General features: G+C 33.6%; 2 protein-coding genes and 1 non-coding gene across 28 annotated transcripts in view; 1 reads left to right on the top strand and 2 right to left on the bottom strand.

Moving 5' to 3' along the window:
- Window positions 1-7: 7 nt before the first annotated feature.
- LOC117249835 (high affinity cGMP-specific 3',5'-cyclic phosphodiesterase 9A-like) lies at window positions 8-10464 on the bottom strand. Its single transcript, XM_033615617.2, has 14 exons — window positions 10044-10464; window positions 8399-8548; window positions 7280-7319; window positions 7091-7193; window positions 5731-5873; window positions 5518-5577; window positions 5259-5436; window positions 4705-4827; window positions 4522-4614; window positions 3461-3528; window positions 3277-3379; window positions 2987-3091; window positions 1614-1760; window positions 8-1128 (listed from the first exon to the last, which is right to left on the bottom strand). Exons 1-14 carry the CDS (start codon window positions 10132-10134, stop codon window positions 1030-1032), a joined length of 1503 nt encoding a protein of 500 aa, XP_033471508.1. The 5' UTR covers window positions 10135-10464; the 3' UTR covers window positions 8-1029.
- A 1886-nt stretch (window positions 10465-12350) lies between these two features.
- Window positions 12351-20290, top strand: part of LOC117250182 (CLIP-associating protein 1-B-like) — a 62617-nt gene continuing 54677 nt past the window's right edge. For all 26 annotated transcript variants that reach the window (XM_078165852.1, XM_078165845.1, XM_078165844.1 and 23 more), the window contains exons 1-7: window positions 12351-12645; window positions 13052-13461; window positions 16032-16110; window positions 18124-18227; window positions 18328-18419; window positions 18501-18576; window positions 19213-19310. In XM_078165852.1, the coding sequence (XP_078021978.1) occupies window positions 13255-13461; window positions 16032-16110; window positions 18124-18227; window positions 18328-18419; window positions 18501-18576; window positions 19213-19310 (656 nt within the window). In that variant the 5' untranslated portion in view covers window positions 12351-12645; window positions 13052-13254. The remainder of the gene's footprint in view (window positions 12646-13051; window positions 13462-16031; window positions 16111-18123; window positions 18228-18327; window positions 18420-18500; window positions 18577-19212; window positions 19311-20290) is intronic.
- LOC117250257 (U4atac minor spliceosomal RNA) lies at window positions 15413-15541 on the bottom strand. Its single transcript, XR_004501072.1, has one exon. It is a non-coding gene; the product is annotated as a U4atac minor spliceosomal RNA (small nuclear RNA).

Here is a 20290-nt window from a genome sequence, read left to right as displayed (position 1 = left end):
ACGGTTCGTTTGCTTCCTTTTTTAATGTGACACAATATTTTAAAAATTTTATTATTCAGTGAGCAGCTTAAAAAAGAAAGACAGTGACATCATCTCAAACATAATGTGATTAATACCAAGCAGGAGAGCAGAACTTTACTGATCATCACACAGTATTAAAGGTGCAATATGTAATTTTTTAGCATTAAAATGTCTAAAAACAACAAACCAGTGTTTATATTCAGTTAAGGTATATTATCCCAAACGTTTCCAACAATATTCAAACTCAGAGAAATTCATTTTCTTATAGTCGCCATCGCCTGTCCGTGGCATAAATTGACTTTATATCCAATTTTAAGTCACATTTTTACAATTCACTTAAAAATCTTGGTCATTTTTTTTTTACATGTGTTGTAACTGGAGGAAGAATTTTAGTCATCGGATGTCTGGATTTTAAGTTATCAGAGAAACAAGCTGAGCAAACATTAGCTATAGCTCAGCTCCAGCCCCTGCTGTGTCAAACAACATCTGAAAATGACTGATTTTTAATGTGAAACTACTTTATTTAGTGTATTTAGCAGTTTAAATCACCTGATCAGTTTGTTTTAGAGAGAAAGAGACCTCTGTGGATAATTCGGCTCCTGAGAAAAACCTCCTGAACGTCTGGATCTTAACTTATCAGAGAAACAAGCTGAGCAATTGTTGAGGCCAGAGACAAGCTGTTTGCCTAGCTCCTGCTAATGTGTGCTCACCTTTTTTCTCTGGTAACTTAAGATCTAGACATTCAAGAGGTTTTTACCAGAAGATGAATCATCAGTAATTACGTATTGAAAAAAACAAAAGCATCACGTATCTTTGATTGTCATCTTATATATCAACAAACGTATAAGGTGCAGTTGTGTTCCTAACTTAGAATATAAGTTATATTTCAAAAGCTAATGTTTCACATGCTGTAACTAGCACACTAAATATAATGTGTCCGCTAACGCATCCTGGGGATGGAAACGTCGAGACTATTAGACCTCTTCTTCTTCCTCCTCTTCTTCTTCCTCATGCTTTGGCCGTCCCCTCCTCCTCCTCCGTCTTGCTGGCTCTCTCCAGGTCGGAGTAATACTCCAGCGCCCTCCTCACCGGCTCCAGAATGTGTCGCTGCACAACAACACGACAGCAGAACCTTTTAGCTTCAGACACCAGACAGGTTCAGATTATTTCAGGGATTATTTAATTTAATATCATAGTTTGTTTTGTGTTTTGCCAATTTAAAATGTAAAACGTTTTAAAAACTGGTGTCAAATGCTGAATTTCCTGAGACGAGATTGACTGATTTTATTCAGTGATTTTAATCAATAAGAATCTGATTGATGGGCACTGATAAAACTAGACCTTTATAAACCTTTGTGCTCTCTAACATTAATGTAGTCTCTGTGTTTATGATCTTAAATCATATTACTAATTGGAGGCAGTTGTTGGGTGTTACTTGTGGTGTCCCACAGGGATCCGTTCTTGATCCTCTTTTGTTCTTCATTTAAGTTAATGGATCTCATTTATGCTGCTTTTACTTTTTGGTGATTTTAATCAATAAGAATCTGATCGATGGGCAGAATCTCTCCTCTCCACCAGCGCTGGTGTTTTACCTCCAGACAGGGGAACAGCTTGGTGAGCTCACTGAAGAGCGGCAGGAGGACAAACCGGATGAACTTGGTCTGAGAGGATGGTTTGGACACTTTGTCTCGGTCCATGAAGGGAGTCACTGGAAGCCCTTTAAGTTTCTCTGTGTCGCTCTGCACAACAAGATCACAAAGGAAAGGGGTTTATTTTAATTTCAATACGCAGTATAATAATTTCAACCAACAGTTTATTGTATATTTGTAAGATTTGTAATAACCAGGACTTGAATTTGTCCAATTCTGCTCTTCATGTGACAATCTTAATATTTGATTATTTAAAAAAAGGAAGAAAACGGTGGAGGTTAACCAAAGAGGAAAAGTAAAATTTTAATATAACCCCATTTTTTTGTTTTGTGAAAAACAGTTTTCCCTCTCTCCTCTATTTCTTCGATAACTGAATCATTAACCTCCATGATATTCTACAGCGAGGTGGATGATAGAAGCTGCCAAAATCAAAACTAAATATACAGATAAATGGCGAAATAAATGAATTAATATGCCATTAAATGCACCAAAAATAATACAAAAATATGTGCAGGCATGTGACGTAATTTGACATTTCTAACAGTTGATTAATTAAGATTTCTGGCACATTTAAAGATATTAATTCACTTATTGATACAAAATATAATTAGAAGTAAATATAGGCATTAATTAATTGATAAAATATGACAAACTGATACTGTTTTGATTTTTTATTTACACTATTTACCATTGTTTTAATTCCTCTGTTTATTTGCTTTCCTGTTTTATTTCCCTTTTTTTATTTATATTTTTATTTATTATGTATTTTATTGTATTTATATATTTATTTTTATTTTTGTATCTATTGTTTGAAATGTTTAATAGTTATAGTTAAGTATTATACTACTATAAATAATAGTTAATACATTTGTTTATGTATTTATATTTTTTGTGTTATTAATTTAGTTATTTGTATTAATTTTTGAATTTGTTAATTTATGCATTTATTTAATTATGTATTTCATTACATATTATAAAGTGCATTTAATGGCATATTAATTTTTAATGGAGTTATTTATTTATTTACTTAATTATTTTTATTTATGTTTTTTTTTTTATGTATCACTTATCTTAGCATTTCCCTCTTTTTGTTTCCTCAAATTAAAAGAGGGAGGAAAAAAGGGAAAGAGATTCAAATAGAAATTTATGTCACATTTTACAAGTTAATAAATGCCTACATTTTTTTTATTTATCGAGTTGTTTAGTGGTTGATTTATTTTTGATTTGGGCAGCTTCCTTCCTCTGTATCTTTCCTCCACTGATTGCAGCGTTAGGTGTAGCTGTCTCTGATTGATTATGAAACTGAGGTCAAAAACCTGGTTGAAGAACTCCTGCAGCAGACAGTCGAGCCACGGCTCGGCCACGGCCATTGGCCTCGCCTCGTTGGAGATGTCGCTCACCTTCACCATGATCTTCATCAGCTGGAAACACCGGTAAGACAGTTTCATTTGAGCTACGTTACTGAATGTCTTTACAAGCCGTGCAGTTTTATCTTTACAGACCTGATAAGTCTGATTTTATTGTGTTATTTCAGTTTAACTATTTGTTTAATCTGAGAAGAGAAAAGAAAACACTTGAGGAGAGGTCACAGTTTGTGTTTCTTTACCACTTCCTTGTGGTCCTTGTTGGTGAAGTCGAACACCGGCTGCATGGATTTGAACTTGTTGAGAATTTCGTTGTGTCTCGCCATGTCGGTGGCCAGAATACACCTGAAAAAATTGTGTCTCTTTTAAAATACTAAACAAAAGTTCAATTTAACGTAGACGATGTGAGCTACGCTGAGGTCTTACCTGATCATTCCTCCTCGGATGTGTTTGTACTGCTCACAGGTCAGGTTTTTCAAGATGTTGCATTCTGGCTGCAAAGAAAAAGTCAATTTACAATATTTGAAACAGCTACAGTTAAAATAGGTAAGTATAATTTGTGTTTTGTATTGGGTGTTTGAATGTTGACCTTTTTTTGTCACTGATAAAAACTAGTTAAAATACTTTTAAATTTAAAAAATACAAATATCTAGGTGTCATCGAAAGAATAAAAATCAATAGCTGAACGCCTTATAAACCTCTGTGCTCTCTAACATCACTGTAGTCTCCGTGTTTATGATCTTAAATCATGTTACTAATTGGAGACAGTTGTTAGATATTACTTGTGGTGTCCCACAGGGATCCAGTCTTGATCCCTTTTTATTCCCCATTTACCTAAATGGATCTCATTTGTGCTGCTTTTACTTTTCTATACTTAAAAATTTAAAAATTAAAAATAAATACATTTTTAAAATGTATTCTTTAAAAGTAATATTGTGATATTTTCTGCCAGTAACAAAAGTTAAAGTAAATCTATATCTTGCCTTTTAATTGGAAATAAATCTCTCATAGGTCTTATCAACAAGATTTTTATGTTTTATTTTTTGAAAAATTGAGTTAGTCTGCAGAAAGACAACAGAATCAATCAGATTATTACTTAAATTAAAATACCTTTGTGTTTACAAACATAAAATATTTGGGTGTCATCAAACGACTAAAAATCAATCGCTGAACATCTTGCAGACTTTGTTGTTCCCTAACATCATATAGTTTAGGTGGTTTGGTGATGATCTCAAATTATATTCTGAATGGTAAACAACTATTAGATGTTACTTGTGGTGTCCCACAGGGATCCATTCTTGATCCCCATTTATTGCATTTCCATACATGGAAAATTCTTGTTTGGAAGATTCTTTGTTTGTATACCCTCAAAAAAGCATGTATGTGTAGAGTTATACCTTTAACACATGTCAGTAAACCAACATAAACTTTCAGTGCAGAAAAATATCCTTGCACAATCCTGTCTGAATGCGTGGTGTTTTTCGTACCTTGGACATGATGCTAAAGGCGACGGCACAGTGGTGGTTTTCCAGGGGTGAAATGTCGTTGTAGCGAAGAGCTAGGTCGGTCTGAGCGTTGATCTGTGTAAATAAAAAATAAAAACAACTCACAGATTAATGATAAACAAACCTCCTGATGATGAGATGAACACAGAGCGGCGGTGAGGCGACCTGATAGACGTTGTTGTAGCCAGGGTGGTCGAGGTCGTGGCACAGAGCCGAGGTCAACATGATCAGCAGGTCGATTTTCGCTATTTTACTCCGGAGGTCTGTCAGCCAGATCAGCCCGTACATCTGCACAACCACACACCAGTGACACCAGTGACACCAGTGACACCAGGAAGTAAACCTCCACCAATATACAGATGTTATTTGGCTTTTCACGGACAGGTGGAGGTCAGCTATACGTCAAGGCAGATTAAAAATTAGTATAGAAATAAAATAAAATAATAAAAAAAAATTAAGAATAAAAAACCAAGACAGAGATTAAAAATAAATATAGGAATAAAATACAACAAAAAATAAGAATAATAAAAGTCATGAGAGAAACAAAAAATAAATAAAGGAATAAAATAAAATGATTGAAAAAAAAAACTCTTACATAATTATTATTATTATATAGGATTTAAACTTACTACAAATGAATTAAAAACAATGGGACTTTATTATGGTCTGGTTGTAGGTGTGTCAGAGCGATGAAATGGACCCTCACTTCCTGTCCGTACCATCTGAGTGACGCAGAAGCAGTGCCTGAAGTTGTGGAAGGGGATGTTGTTGTAGTGGCAGTAGACCTCGAACAGGAAGTTCTGCAGGACCTCAAGCTCGATGTGGAACGCCGTCAGGAAGTCCAGGTCGGTGAACATCACCTGGAGGAGCACCAGCATCTCCGCCTCCTCCCACTGCCTGATGGCCACAGCACACCCAGGTGTGAGAGGAGTGTGTGTGCGTCTGAGAGTGTGTTCCTGTGTGTGTGCTTGTGCTCACCAGTTGTCAAAAATGGGGGTTTTCAGATTCTCTCTCACTTCCTCTGTCACCTGCAGCGAGCTACGGCAACACAGAGAGGACACAAGTCTCACACAGTCTTTTCCAGCTGCGCTCTTTCAACAACAGCAACAAACAAATATAAATATCAGTCTGAAGGTGCATCAGAAAACATTCATCTCTACAGAAACATTAAGAAATAAAAACACGAGTCACCTCATGCTGAGGAACTTCTTGCGGACTTGTTGGCGCTCCTCCTGCACGCTCAGCTGAGGCGTTTTGGGTTTCATGGAGATCTTGGAGAGCTGATGGTCGCTGTCCTCCTTGAACAGACCCATCCAGCTCAGGTGGCCCACACTCTGACACCACAGGAGACTTTACATTTCAGACATTTTACCAAGGTTTTTAGATATTTTAGAAATATTTTTAAATTTCTTTGTTTTACAAATATTTGTTAGATATTTTACTAATATTCTTCTTTCAATTTACCGAAATTTTTTGGACATTTTACAAACATTTCATAGATATTTTGCTCATATTTTTAAAGACATTTTACACATACTTTTTGGTCATTTTACTAAAAAAATTTTTTGGACATTTTACAATTTTTTTTTAAAAAAATTCTGATATATTACCTATAATTTTCAGATGTTTTACCAATATTTTTTGGGTATTTTTCTAATATTTTTTCAGACATTTTATTAACTTTTTTTTAGATATTCAACTGATATTTTTCAGATATTGTCTTAGATTTTTTCCGTACATTTTACCAATATTTTTTTTTTATATTTTCCTAATATGTTTTTGGACATTAACTAATATTTTTCAGATATTTTTGTAATATTTTTGAGGATATTTTACTATTAATTTACGGACACTTAATCGGTATATTTTGGATATTTTCTAATATTTTTCAGACATTTTACTGATATTTATTTTTTATATTTTACTTTTTTTGGACATTTTACAAATATTTTTCAGACACTATATTAATATTTCTAAGAAAATATTTTTACTAATAATTTACGGACACTGAACTAGTATATTTTGGATATTTTTCTAATATTTTCAGACCTTTTACTTATATTTTTTCAGATCTTTACTCATAGTTTTTCAGACACTCTACTAATATTTTTTTGATATTTTTCCAATATTTTTTTTAAAGATATTTAACTTATATTTTTCAGACACTTAATCAATATTTTACCAATATTTTTTTAATTTTTTTAGACATTTTACTGTTATTTTTTCCGGATATTTTTCTAATATATATTATAGAGATTTTACCAACAATTTTTCAGATTTTTACTCATAGTTTTTTGGACACTTTACCAATATTTTTTTTTTTCAGACATTTTAATGATATTTTTCAGGCATTTCTGAAGAATTCTTGGGACATTTTACAGATATTTTAAAAAACACAATAAATATATAAAAAAGAAAACCTTTCATGTTCAGATTGAGTTGTGATGTGCCATAAATGTGTCATGTGTTCCTCTGGTTAATGAGTACAAGATATTTAACTAATTCATTCTGCAGACTGTGTCTTAGTGTCGTTAAAGAAGCTCAGCTGAACCTCCAGCTTCCTCTTGAACGACTCCACTTGGCTCTTCAGGTCACAGATAATATCCGGACTCTTCCCCACGTCTTCGATGACCTTGTTCTCCAGATGACGCAGCCTGACGACGGACACAGGAAACAGGAAACAACAGTGAGTTGCCGCACGCAGACGCTTCAGTAACTCACCTGTACACGATGCCCTCACCTGTACTCCATGGTGTCCAGCTCCTTTGGCAGCCCCACACCTGCACACACACACACACACACGACAAAGACTGTTTTCACATGCTGATGAAATCTGACACGTTTAAGAGAAACTGGTGAAGTCGTTTGTTTCTGAGGCTCTTATTTTATGGAGGACAGAAACTGACAAAATCAGATTTTCCCATTTGTTTCCTCAAACTGAGAATTAAATAAAGAAGCAAAATAAAACAGAAATTAATGCCTACATTTATTTTTTAATATTACTTTGGTTTATTAAATAATATATTAGTTTAATTATTGAGTCAAATTAATATTAAAAATAAATGTAGTTCTGAATTAATTGATAAAATGTGACATAAATTGATGTACCGTTTGAATTTGCTTCTTCATTTACAGTATTTACCATTGTTTTAATTCATTTATTTATTTGCATTTTATTTTCCCATTTCTTTATTTTTTCTTTATTTCATTAATTAAAAAAAATCATTTTATTATTTTATTTTTTTCTTTAACTATTCTTTATCATTTTTATCTAATTTAATGTCATTGTTTTTCAATATTTTTATTGTTTTTATATTAATTAATTAATTAATTTTTATTTATCAAGTTTTAAATGATCAATTTATAATTTTTTTAAAAAAAAAATTTCATTTGGTTAATTATGTATTTAATTATATATTATTTTCCCCTTTGTATTTCCTCAAATTTAAATAAAAAATAAAGAAATAAAGCAGATTAAAAGAGAACATCAATTAACGTCACATTTTATAATTTAATAGATGCATTCATTTATTTTTAATATTATTTTTGGTTGAATTATTGGCACATTAATTCATCAAAGGAGTAATTTATTTAATTGTTGTTATTTTTGTTTTTTTTAATGTTTGAGTTTAAGATTTTATTTATTTATTATGTAAATTTTTAAATGTATTTATTTCTATATTATTTTTCCTGAACAATGTGGTTTCAAAGAATTTAAATTTGAAAATATGTTTATGAACTTTATTTTATTTTATTGTAACAGTCTAAAAACACACATTTAACTCTACAGAATCTGAATAATATTAATATATGAATTAACAGTTGAGGTGGACGTGAGGTGTCTCAGGACGCCGCTCACTCTTCGGATCGGACGCCACCACCTCCAGTCGGTAGTACGAGTCCTGGCTGTTGGGCTTCAGGCGCGGGGAGATGTTCAGCACGCTGCCGTCTGTGTTGTACATCTTCAGGATGTGGTGAGGCCCCGCCTCCGCCGCCGCCCGGAACAGATCTGTCAAAACAATTACATATTATAATTATTATTATAATTATTACCCAGTCTTTTCTCTCCTCATTATTAGTTACAAACACACACACACACACATTATTACATTACAGTATTTGTGGAGGACGGAAGCTGCCAAAACCAAAATAAATAAATAAATGACTCGATAAATGAACTGTACCGAAAATAATATTACAAATAATTTAAAATAAAAAGAATTCAAGACTAAATTAATTGATGTTTCTGTTTTAAATTGGCATCTTATTTATTTTATTTATTTTTTCACCTTTGGTCATAAATATATAGAAATAAATTAATAAATAAATTTAAAAAATAATGCAATAATTAAAAGGGATAAAAGGGAGCATGACATGTCAGTAAAAAGGGGAATTAATACAAAGGTAAATACTGTAAATTAAAAAGAAAATTCAACTGAAATATCAATTTATTTCACATTTTAGCAATTAAAAAAGACCTAACTTTATTTATAATAATATTTTGGTACATTTAATGACATGTTAGTGAATTTATCAAAAATATATAGTTGTCAAAATAATAATAGACATAAATTGCTTTTCTGTTTTAATTTGCTTCTCTTTTTATAACATATATATTATATTAGATATTCTCATGTTTAATTTTCCCATTTATTTGTTTATATATATTTCAAATTTATTATTTTTTTTTTTAAAATTTATTTCTGATAATATTTTTTTCAATGTATTTTTTCCTGAACATTTATTATTTATACTTATTTCAGACAGTTTAAGTCATTTTAATGCATGCATGTTTTTAAAAAAATATTTTTTGTACATTACAAAAATAAATACTTAGTGTTCTAATTTGCTGTATTTTATTTACAGTACTTTCCTGTTTAATTTTCCCTTTTACGTATGCATTCATTCATTTTCTTTGCATTTATTTATTTATTTTTTACGTATTATTTCCCCATTTCTTTCTCACCAAATGTTTCCATCTCTGATATATGTGTTCTTTGTCACTACTTTGCCCTTTGCACCATAATTAAATAAAAAATAAAAAATAAATAAAATAAAAATAAATACAATTTTGAAAAAAGAATATGTATGTATAAAAATAAATACATGGAAAAAAGTGATGCATACATTTTAGTAATTAATTAATTTTCATTTTTATTTATGAACAAAATAAACAAAATTTAACAAAAAATTAAATATAACAAAATAAAAATAATTAAAAAGAATAAAATACATAAATAAATAAATAAAGGGAAAATAAAACACTTAAAATGTATAAACGGATAAATACTGTAAATAAAGAAACAATTTATGTCACAAATTTGATTTTTATCTATTTATTGAAATATTTGTTTATTTGAGTCATTCATTTTTTTGTTTTTGGTTCTGGCAGTTTTCTTCCTCCATACGGCAGCTTAACCAAACCCCTGAGAGTCAGTGATGTCCCCCTGTCCCTCCTCTGTCCCTCCTCTGTCCCTCTGTCTCTGTGTCCCTGTCCCTCTTACCTTTGACGTCTGCGGCCGAGCAGTCGTCTCCAAACTCGGCGTGCTCCAGCCTCCCGTTGACCATGAAGTGAATGATTTTTGTTGTCATCATCCGAGAGCGAGCCAGGCGGGACGCGACCTGCTCCCAGCTGAGACCTCTTGACTGTGACACCAACACATTGAGTCTGTGGAGGGTCAAAGGGACACCTGCAGCTGACAGAGGGTCCACCCACTCATCCTCACGGGGACATGGTGCCCTCTCAGCGCTGTCTGGACCCCGGCCGCTTTGTTTACTCTGGCCTCACTGTTTACTGTTTACTGTTTACTTCTCTGGCATGTCTATACTTTGACACTGCAACTTACTGTGAACCACTGATGTTTATGACACATGTTTACAACCTGGATGCACCATAATATTAAAATAAATATAAATGTAGGCATTAATTAATTCATTAATTAACTAAATATTTACACTATGTACATTTGTATTAATTCCCTATTTACTTTGCCCATGTATTTATTTTTGCATTTTGTTTTAATTTTTTTAATAAGTAACAAGTAACTTTAAGTGTCTAACAATACTGTTAACTGATATGAATAAATGAGTGAAAGGTAAATAAGTAATATGGAAATTAATAAATAAATAACTAACAAAAATGCTTAAGATAAATGGAAAAGAAATGCCAAAATAAATAAAAGGGGAAATTAAAAAAAAACGTGAATGAATAGGAGAATTAATAGAAAGGTAAAAAAAAAAGTAAAATGGAAATAAATAAATCTAACAAAAATTAAATTTATGATAAAAAATGCCAAAAGAAATAAAAGAAAAAAATAAGAGAAAAGTAAATAAATATGAGAATCAGTACAAAGGTAGATAATTAATACAGAAATAAACAGATAATTAATTAATTAAAAAAAGAAATACCAAAATAAATGAAAAAAAAAATTAAATAGGAAAGTAAAGATAATTAAGTAATACAAAATAAATGAATAATTAAATAAAATAAGTTATTAAAACAAAGATAAATACTGTAAACAAAGAAACAATTTAGGTCACATTTTTATCAATTATCTGATGCAAATAATAATATTAATAATATTTTTGGTACATTAAATGACATTAATTTATTTGAGTCATTTTTTTTATTCATGTCTGATTTTGGCAGCTGCCATAAATAAATAAATAGGAGGATAAATACAAAGGTAAATAAAAAAAAAAAAAAAAACATTTAAAAGAAATAAAAAAGAAATGCCAAAATAAATATGAGGGAAAATTAAATAGGATAATAAATTAAGTGGGGAATTAATACAACAGCAAAATAATAACACAAAATAAATGAATCAATTAAATTATTAAAACAAATATAACAATTGTAAAATAAGAAACAATTTATTCACATTTTATCAGCTTCCAAAAATAAATAAATAAATAAATAAATAAATAAATAAATAAATAAATACTGTAAACAAAGAAACAATTTAGGTCACATTTGATCAATTACCTGATGCAAATAATAATAATATTTTTGGAACATTAAATGACATATTAATTTATTTGAGTCATTTTTTTTATTCATGTCTGGTTTTGGCAGCTGCCATAAATAAATAAATAAATAGGAGGATAAATACAAAGGTAAATAAAAAAAAAATACATTTAAAAGAAATAAAAAAGAAATGCCAAAATAAATATGAGGGAAAATTAAATAGGAAAATAAATTAAGTGGGGAATTAATACAACAGCAAAATAATAACACAAAATAAATGAATGAAATAAATGAATTAAATTATTAAAACAAATATAAAAAATGTAAAATAAGAAACAATTTATTCACATTTTATCAGCTTCCTGAACAAATAAATAAATAAATACAACAAAGAAACAATTTAGGTCACATTTGATCAATTACCCGATGCACACTTTTTAAAATAATAATATTAATAATATTTTTTGGTACATTAAATGACATATTAATTTATTTGAGTCATTTAAAAAAAAAAAAAAAGGTTTTGGCAACTGCCATAAATAAATAGGAGAATAAATACAAAGGTAAATAAAAAAATAAATAAAAAGGAAATGCCAAAATAAATATGAGGGAAAATTAAATAGGATAATATATTAAGTGGGGAATTAATACAACGGCAAAATAATAACACAAAATAAATGAATAAAATAAATTATTAAAACAAATACAAAAATTACAAATAAACTAACAATTTATGTCACATCTTATCAGCTTCCTAAATAAATAAACATATAAACAAATAAATAAATAAACAAACAGCTCCTGCAGGACGGGGTGTCATAGCGCAGCTCTGCCGGGAGGTGTCGCCATTCTGCGGCTTCCCTTCACTGCAACCTCTACGGCGTCTGCCAAGAGACATTTTATGATTTACTTTGACAAATACTGATGTTTGTGGTGTTTTATTGACAGAGACAGACTTGTAAACAACCAGCGGAGTGTTTTACACATTTAAATGCCCTGAGGATTAAACGCTGAGTCGTTTAAAGCCGCGCAGAGACGCTCCGTCACCGCCGGGCTGCGATGAGAAGTAACGGGAGTTAGTGGCCGGAGGCAGCGTCGCCACTTCGGACTTTTTGTCTCGGAACCACTGAGTCCATCCGGTGAGTGAATCTGTGACCGGTCACCGGACCGATAAGGCGTTAACGACCCCATTAGAGGCAGGTGAGTGACGGGGGAGATAGCGGAGCTGCTGCGGGGCCGCTAACTTCACTTAGCTCGCTATGCTAACGCTAGCTCGGCTGTATTTAGGTTAGAGCTAGCTAGCAGCGAGCTAACGTTGCTAACAGGAGAAGCTAACATAAACTGTTTGGACATTTACCGTCAGCCTGAATAAGCGTGTTTAAGTCGCTTACCGGCCGGTTAGCTCGCTGTAAAGTCGCGGTAACGTCTTTAACGCGGAGCTGGTGTGTTTGCGTTCATTATACGTCACGGACAAAACCGTTAACTCTTCGTTAAAGTGCGCTACTTTGGCAAACTTCGCCTTTTTGTGATTCATTTGTGCTCCAGGAGAATGAGGTCCAGAGCAGCCCTCCACCGCAGGACGTCTCGGAGCTCATCACGGCTCAGTCACCACCGTTAGCCGCCTCTGAACGGGTCGTAACCGGGGTAACAACCGGGGTGTAACCGGGGCCGAGTCTCCTGCAGCAGGACGAGTGCACACACACCGTGAGGAGGAGTGAAGGCCAGTGTCTGTGTGCAGTCTGAGTCTCATGGAGGAGGAGGTGACGGTGAGCATGGAGTACCTGCTGGAGCAGGTGATGCACAAGGACCTGGGCAAGAGGCTCCAGGTGGGCCCCGAGGTCATGGAGCTGATCCTGGACGAGGAGAGGACCCCCGACATGGAGCAGGAGCAGGGCATGCTGGACAGGATGGTGGACGCAGTGGCCAGCTCCTGGGTCAACTCCAGCAACTTCAAGGTGAGGATGAGGGTTCATGGAGGAGGGTGGAGGGTGTGTGTCTGCAGGGTGGAGGTCTGGGTCCACCTCCGCCAACAGGGGGCAGTTTCAGAGCCCTAACAGTTGAATGAGGTCACAGACACACATGTTTTTGCACTCGCTCTGTCTGTCTGCAGCTAATCTGGCAAACTACTGGACCAGTCAGCCTAATATTTGGTGTGCACATTCATGGGCAGGACTAACACATTCATCTGTAGCTTCGTCTGAGTCCTGTTAAATGTCTCTGTGTTGCTGTCGTCCTATCAGGATCTGTATCGGCCGATGAAGAGACATTCATATTATTATTGATTATTATTCTGATATTAAAACTTCCAGCAGATAAATAGAGCTGATAACACAAAGACAAACTGGTTTCATTGATGTAACTGGTGCAGCATCCGCAGCACTGATAGACACAGAGAAGAAGAAGAAGAGGAGGAGGAATAGGAAGAAGATGAAGAGAAAAAAGAAGAAAAAGAAAACAGACGAAGAAGAAGATGAAGGGGAAGAAGGAGACAAAAAGGAAGAAGATGCCAAAGATGAAGACGAAGACAAGAAGACAAAGAAAACAGACGAAGTAGACGAAGAACAAGATGAAGGGGAAGAAGATGATGGAGAAGAAAATGAAAAGGAAGAAGAAAAGATGATGAAGACAAAGTAAACAGATGAAGACGACGTAGAAGATGATGAAAAAGACGAAGACAAAAGGAAGAACGAGGTGAAGAAGATAAAGAAGAAGATGATTAAGAAGACAAATGAAACAGACGAAGAAGACCGAGAGGACAAAGAAGAAGATGAAGGGGAAGAAAAAGAAGATGATGAAGAAGACGACGAACAGGAAGAAGAAGAAAAGACGATGAAGACAAAGAAAACAGAAGAAGAAGAAGATGATGAAGAAGACAAAGCAAACAGACGAAGAAGAAGACCGAGAGGATGAAGAAGATGAAGAGGAAGAAGAAGACAGAGAGGATGAAGAAGAAGATGAAGGGGAAGAAGAAGATGAAGAGGAAGAAGAAGAAGAAGATGAAGAAGACAAAGAAAACAGATGAAGAAGACAGAGGATGAAGAAGATGAAGAGGAAGAAGAATAAGATGATGAAGAAGACAAAGAAAACAGATGAAGAAGACAGAGGATGAAGAAGAAGAAGATGATGAAGAAGACAAAGAAAACAGATGAAGAAGACTGAGAGGACGAAGAAGAAGAGGAAGAAGAAGGAGATGTAGAAGAGGAAGAAGAAAATAGTGATGACGAAGAGGAAGAAGAAGAAAAGGTGATGAAGACAAAGAAAACAGACGAAGAAGATGAAGATGAAGAGCTGTTTAACAGTCCAAACAAACCACACGACTCTGTCGTCACACCTTTTAATAACCGTTAGCGTTAGCGATGCTAACAGTTAGCATTGTGACTGTGTGCCTGTGACTTCAGGTTCAGAGGCAGAGTGAAGCTGACTGTGTGACCAAACACACACACACGACCAATCATATCACAGCTCCCTGTGTTGCCCTGGAAACGCAGTGTCCTGCAGTCTGGCTGATGCGTGTGGTGTGTAATGGTGTGTAATGGGGACGATGCTCCCAGGCGAACATGGTGGCCCTGAGCTTAATTTACCAGCACCATTAGCCCAGTTTGCTCCTCTCTCCTGCTGTGACCGACTTTAGCAGCTCCAGCTCTGGTGTGCAGGAAGCCCTTCGTGTGTGTGTGTGTGTGTGTGTGTGTGTGTGTGGCTGTTAGTGGTGGCAATCGATCAGTTATTGATGAGGTCAGACAGCTTCATGGTTAAAGTCAGCTGTTAGTGTCAGAGTGACGTTAATGTTGATGTAAATCCTCTCACATGCACACACACGTGTAACACCAGTCAGCGTCCAGCAGATGGCGCCAGAGCTGACGTAGTCCTTCCTTCCATATTTGTAGTTTTCTCTCACGAGTGCGGAGAGGTTCCAAAAATTGCATCATAGCCTGAACAGGAAGTCCAGGTGATGCTGCTGTGTTGGTCAGGTGTCAGCAGAGAGGCTCTCACTACACGTTCATTGAGCTTCCCAAACCACCCCATGACAAGGAAAGTTAGCACACATGTGTACAGAGACATGTTAGTGACATACAGACAGCTCCCTCACTCATGGTTGTGCGTGACTGCAGCGTTTCACCTCATTAAACCACAGACAGCTGTTTTATATTTCAGCTTCACGTCACAAAACTCGTCTGTTTTCATCACTTCCTGTTTCCTGACATCAAAAAGCTCAGCTTGGACTGATTACCCATGATGCTTTGCAGCACACATTCAAATCCATTGCTCCTGTGCTGATGTCAGGTTGTAGTTTTGGGGAGTTTCTTCATTGTTAAGTATTTCAAAGAAGATTATACAGACAGTTTATTGTTGTGTTAGTGATGTTTTTTATTCTAATAAATATTTATATGTCACATTCACAGATATTAAACACATTATTGTAGAGATAGAGGATTATATTTGGACATACCGGAACATTTTTATTTTTTTCTAAATGAAATAAATAAATACATAAATGAAATGAGGTTGTTTGTTTGTTGTCCCTCAGGTGGTGCTGCTGGGGATGGACATCCTGTCAGCTCTGGTCAGCAGGCTGCAGGAGAGGTTCAGGACGCAGGTGGGAACAGGTGAGCTGCTTCAGACACAACACAGGGATTTGAAACGAGAGCAGTGAAGTGGATTTTAAATAAATAAATAAATAGAGATTGTGATTCCCGACTGCTCTGGTGCTGTTGCTTTGGTGTGAAGCCAAGAGATAACCACACCCCCACTCATTCTGATTAAAGACATGGAAATATAAAGAGCTGTGAAATACACCTGGCTTCAGGAAATACAAGTCCCCTGAGATGAATTAACAAATGTGGGATTTTTAAATAAAAGACGCCTGGATTAAATTTACGAATTAATTAATGTGGAATTATAAAATAAAAGTCTCCTGAAATAAATAAACAAATATGGAATTCTGAAATAAAAATCCCCCGAAATTAAAAAAATAAATAAATAAATGTGGAATTATAAAAGTCCCCTGAAATAAATAAACAATAGTAAATTTATTAAATAAAGATCCTGTGAAATAAATAAACAAATTCCCCAAAATTAAAAAAATAAAATAAACAAATGTGTGGATTTGGAAATAAAAGATGCTTGAAATAAATAAATAAATAAATAAATAAATAAATAAATAAATAAATAAATGAATGAATGAATGAATGAATAAGTACTGATGGAACTGATTAAAGAAAAGTCTCCTGAAATAAATAAATTAATTAATTAATAAGGTATTATGAAATAAAAATCCCCCAAAATTAAAAAATAAATAAATAAATAAATAAATGTGGAATTATAAAAATCCTGTGAAATAAATAAACAATTGTGGGATTTTTAAATAAAAGATGCCTGGAAAAAAAAAATAAACCAATGTGGAATTTATTAAACAAAAGTCCCCTGAAATTAATTAATTAATATGGAATTAAGAAATAAAAATCCCCTGAAATTAAAAAAAATAAAATAAATAAAGAAATGTGAGATTTTGAAGTAAAAGAAGCTTAGACGCCTGAAAAAAATAAATAAACCAGTGTGGAATTAATTAAATAAAAGTCTCCTGAATTAGATTTATGAATGACTTAATGTGAAATTGTTAAACAAAAGTCCCCTGAATAAATAAATAAACAAATGTAAAATGTATAAAATTTAATTTATGCCCTGAACTAAATAAATTAATTAATTAATGTGGAATTACGAAATAAAAATCCCCTAAAATACATAAATAAATGTGGAATTATAAAAGTCCTCTGAAATAAATAAACAAATGTGGAATTGATTAAATAAAAGTCTCATGAGATAAATAAATTAATTAATTAATGTAGAATTATGAAATAAAAATCCCCCGAAATTAAAAAAATAAAATAAATAAATAAATGTGGAATTATAAAAGTCCTCCGAAATAAATAAACAAATGTAAATTTTATAGAATAAGAGCCCCCTGAAATAAATAAACAATTGTAAAATTTATTGAATTAAAATTCTGTGAAATAAATAACCAAATGTGGAACTTGTGAAATAAAAGTCTCCTGAAATAAATCAATAAATAAATAAATATGGGAATATGAAACAAAAGTATCTTGACATAAATAAATTATGAATTAATTAAATAAAAGTCTACTGAATTAAATTTATGAAAGAATTAATGTGGAATTATAAAATAAAAGTCTCCTGAAATAAATAAATTAATTAATGTGGAATTATGAAATAAAAATCCCCCAAAATTAAAAAAAATACAATAAATAAATAAATGTAGGATTATAAAAGCCCCCTGAAATAAATAAACAATTGTGAAATTCATTAAATTAAAATCCTGTGAAATAAATAACCAAATGCGGAACTTGTGAAATAAAAGTCTCCTGAAATAAATCAATAAATAAACATGGGAATTTGAAATTAAAGATGCCGTAAATAAATATATGAAAAAATAAATGTAAAACAAAAGAAAGGGAGAATCAATATATTTCCAAAGACACGTGTGTCCCCACAGACGTGTGGATTTATTGACTGCTGTATTCATCCTGTGCACTTGTTGCTGAGCACACAGGATATAAACGTGTGTCAGTGACCTTGTGTCTCTGCTGTGTGTGGCGCCTCAGTGCTGCCCAGCCTCATCGACCGCTTAGGAGACGCCAAGGACCAAGTCCGGGACCAGGACCAGGCTCTGCTGCTGAAGATCATGGACCAGGCGGCCAACCCACAGGTCAGCACACGTTCACTCCTTCAGCACACTGGTAACTCTGAGTGCTCGTCAGAGCCGTGGTCAGTGTGTGGCACTAACACCTGAGCTGTTGTTTGTGCAGTACGTGTGGGAGCGCATGATGGGAGGCTTCAAACACAAGAACAACAGGACCAGAGAAGGACTGTGCCTCTGTCTCATCTCAACTCTCAACGTGTGAGTGAACACATCATGTCACATTTCATCTCATCATATTTGGCACAAAGGTTCACGTGGTGTTTGTGTTTGGTTCTCCAGGTTTGGATCTCAGAGTCTGACGCTCAGTAAAATCGTCCCTCACATCTGTAACCTCCTGGGAGACCCCACAAGTCAGGTACGACCACAGGTTTAACCTGCTGCTCTTCTGTGGTCGTCCATATGTGGACGTCTCTGTGATCCCTGCTCTGTGACCGCCCCCTGCTGGTCAGACACACACACTACAGCTCAGCAGGAACCAGGATGTTTTCCTGATGTATTTTAGGAGAGAAATCCACAGCAGGGATCAAACCTGTGACCTTGCAGCCGTTACGGGGTCGCTCGACTCTCCACCCCGCTGCACACGTCTATCATCACCGGAACTACAGCTTCCTCTGGAGGACAGGAAGCCGTGCCCATGAGCTTCCCTTCCTGCAGACAAACACACTCTGAAGCACTTGTCTTCTGCGTTACCAAGCATCATCACCATGATGATGAGCTCAGGAACCGCTGTGATATTTGTGTCTGACGGTTTGCTGGTGAGAGGAAAGTGGAGACCAGCTGGAGACAGATAAAACTATGACATGTTCCTGTGCTCAGCGTTCAGCTTGATTCAGATTTATTTATTTTACACTGAGCAGAAAACATTTTTGAAAATGCTGTCAGATTACCTCAAAGTACAGCAAGCAAACGATGTGCTAAAACAAGATGTTAAATGAAAATGAAGTACAGCAGCAGTGTGTTGACGTGTTGTGTTCTCATCGTGGTCCTTTAGGTGCGTGATGGAGCCATGAACTGCCTCGTGGAGATCTACCGCCACGTCGGGGAGCGAGTGAGGATGGACCTGGGAAAGAAGGGTCTGCCTCAGTCACGGTGCGTTCAAATGCTCACTGCACGCTGTCACAACAATAACAATATGATAATTATTTGAATTTATTTTTCTGTAATTTTTTGTTGTTAGCAGAACAGAACGTTCTCTGACTGAGAGACGAAATGAAATGAATAAAACAAAATAAAATGAAATAGGACGAAACAAATAAAATGGGGGTGTTGGTAGCGTAGTGGATAGTGCCGGCGCCCCATGTACAGAGTGATGCCTCGCTGCAGCGGTCACAAGTTCGACTCTGGTTTGCAACTCTTTGCTGCGTGTCGTCCCCCTACTCTCTCTCCGTCTCCCCATTTCACACTGTCCTGTACATTAAAGGCAAAAATTAATAAAAAAATAGCCCCAAAAAATAATCTTAAAAAAATAAATAAAATAAAATAAATAAAATGAAATAAAATAAAAACTAAAACAAAATAAAATAAAATAGAATAAAATTAAATTAAATTAAATTAAATACAATAAAATAAAATAGAATAAAATAGAATAAAAGAAAACAAAGTAAAATAAAAATAAAACAAAATGCAATGAAAGAAAACAATAAAATAAAATACAGTAACAGAAAACAAAATAAAATACAAAAGGATAAAACAAAATACAATAAAATAGAATTAAAATAAAATAAAATAGAATAAAATTAAATTAAATTAAATACAATAAAATAAAATAGAATAAAATACAATAAAAGAAAACAATAAAATACAAAAGAATAAAACAAAATAAAATAAAAATAAAACAAAATACAATAAAAGAAAACACAATAAAATAAAATAAAGTACAATAACAGAAAACAAAATAAAATACAAAAGAATAAAATAAAATAAAAATAAAACAATAAAATAAAATAGAATGAAATACAATAAAAGAAAACAAAATAAAATACAAAAGAATAAAACAAAATAAGATAAAATTGAATAAAACAAAATACAATAAAAACAAAATAAAATACAATAAAAGAAAACAAAATAAA

Source organism: Epinephelus lanceolatus, chromosome 24, assembly GCF_041903045.1.
Source record: "Epinephelus lanceolatus isolate andai-2023 chromosome 24, ASM4190304v1, whole genome shotgun sequence".
NCBI classification, from domain to species: domain Eukaryota; kingdom Metazoa; phylum Chordata; class Actinopteri; order Perciformes; family Serranidae; genus Epinephelus; species Epinephelus lanceolatus.
This window is presented reverse-complemented; position numbering and strand designations above follow the sequence as displayed.

Excerpts from the sequence above, each read along its gene's own strand:
- LOC117249835 (XM_033615617.2), bottom strand. The coding sequence starts at position 10,134 with ATGATGACAACAAAAATCATTCACTTCATGGTCAACGGGAGGCTGGAG. Across the intron at positions 7,194-7,279 it reads CTGGACACCATGGAGTACAG|GCTGCGTCATCTGGAGAACA; the intron begins GTGAGGGCATCG and ends GTCCGTCGTCAG. Across the intron at positions 1,761-2,986 it reads TGCAGGAGTTCTTCAACCAG|AGCGACACAGAGAAACTTAA; the intron begins GTTTTTGACCTC and ends CTTGTTGTGCAG.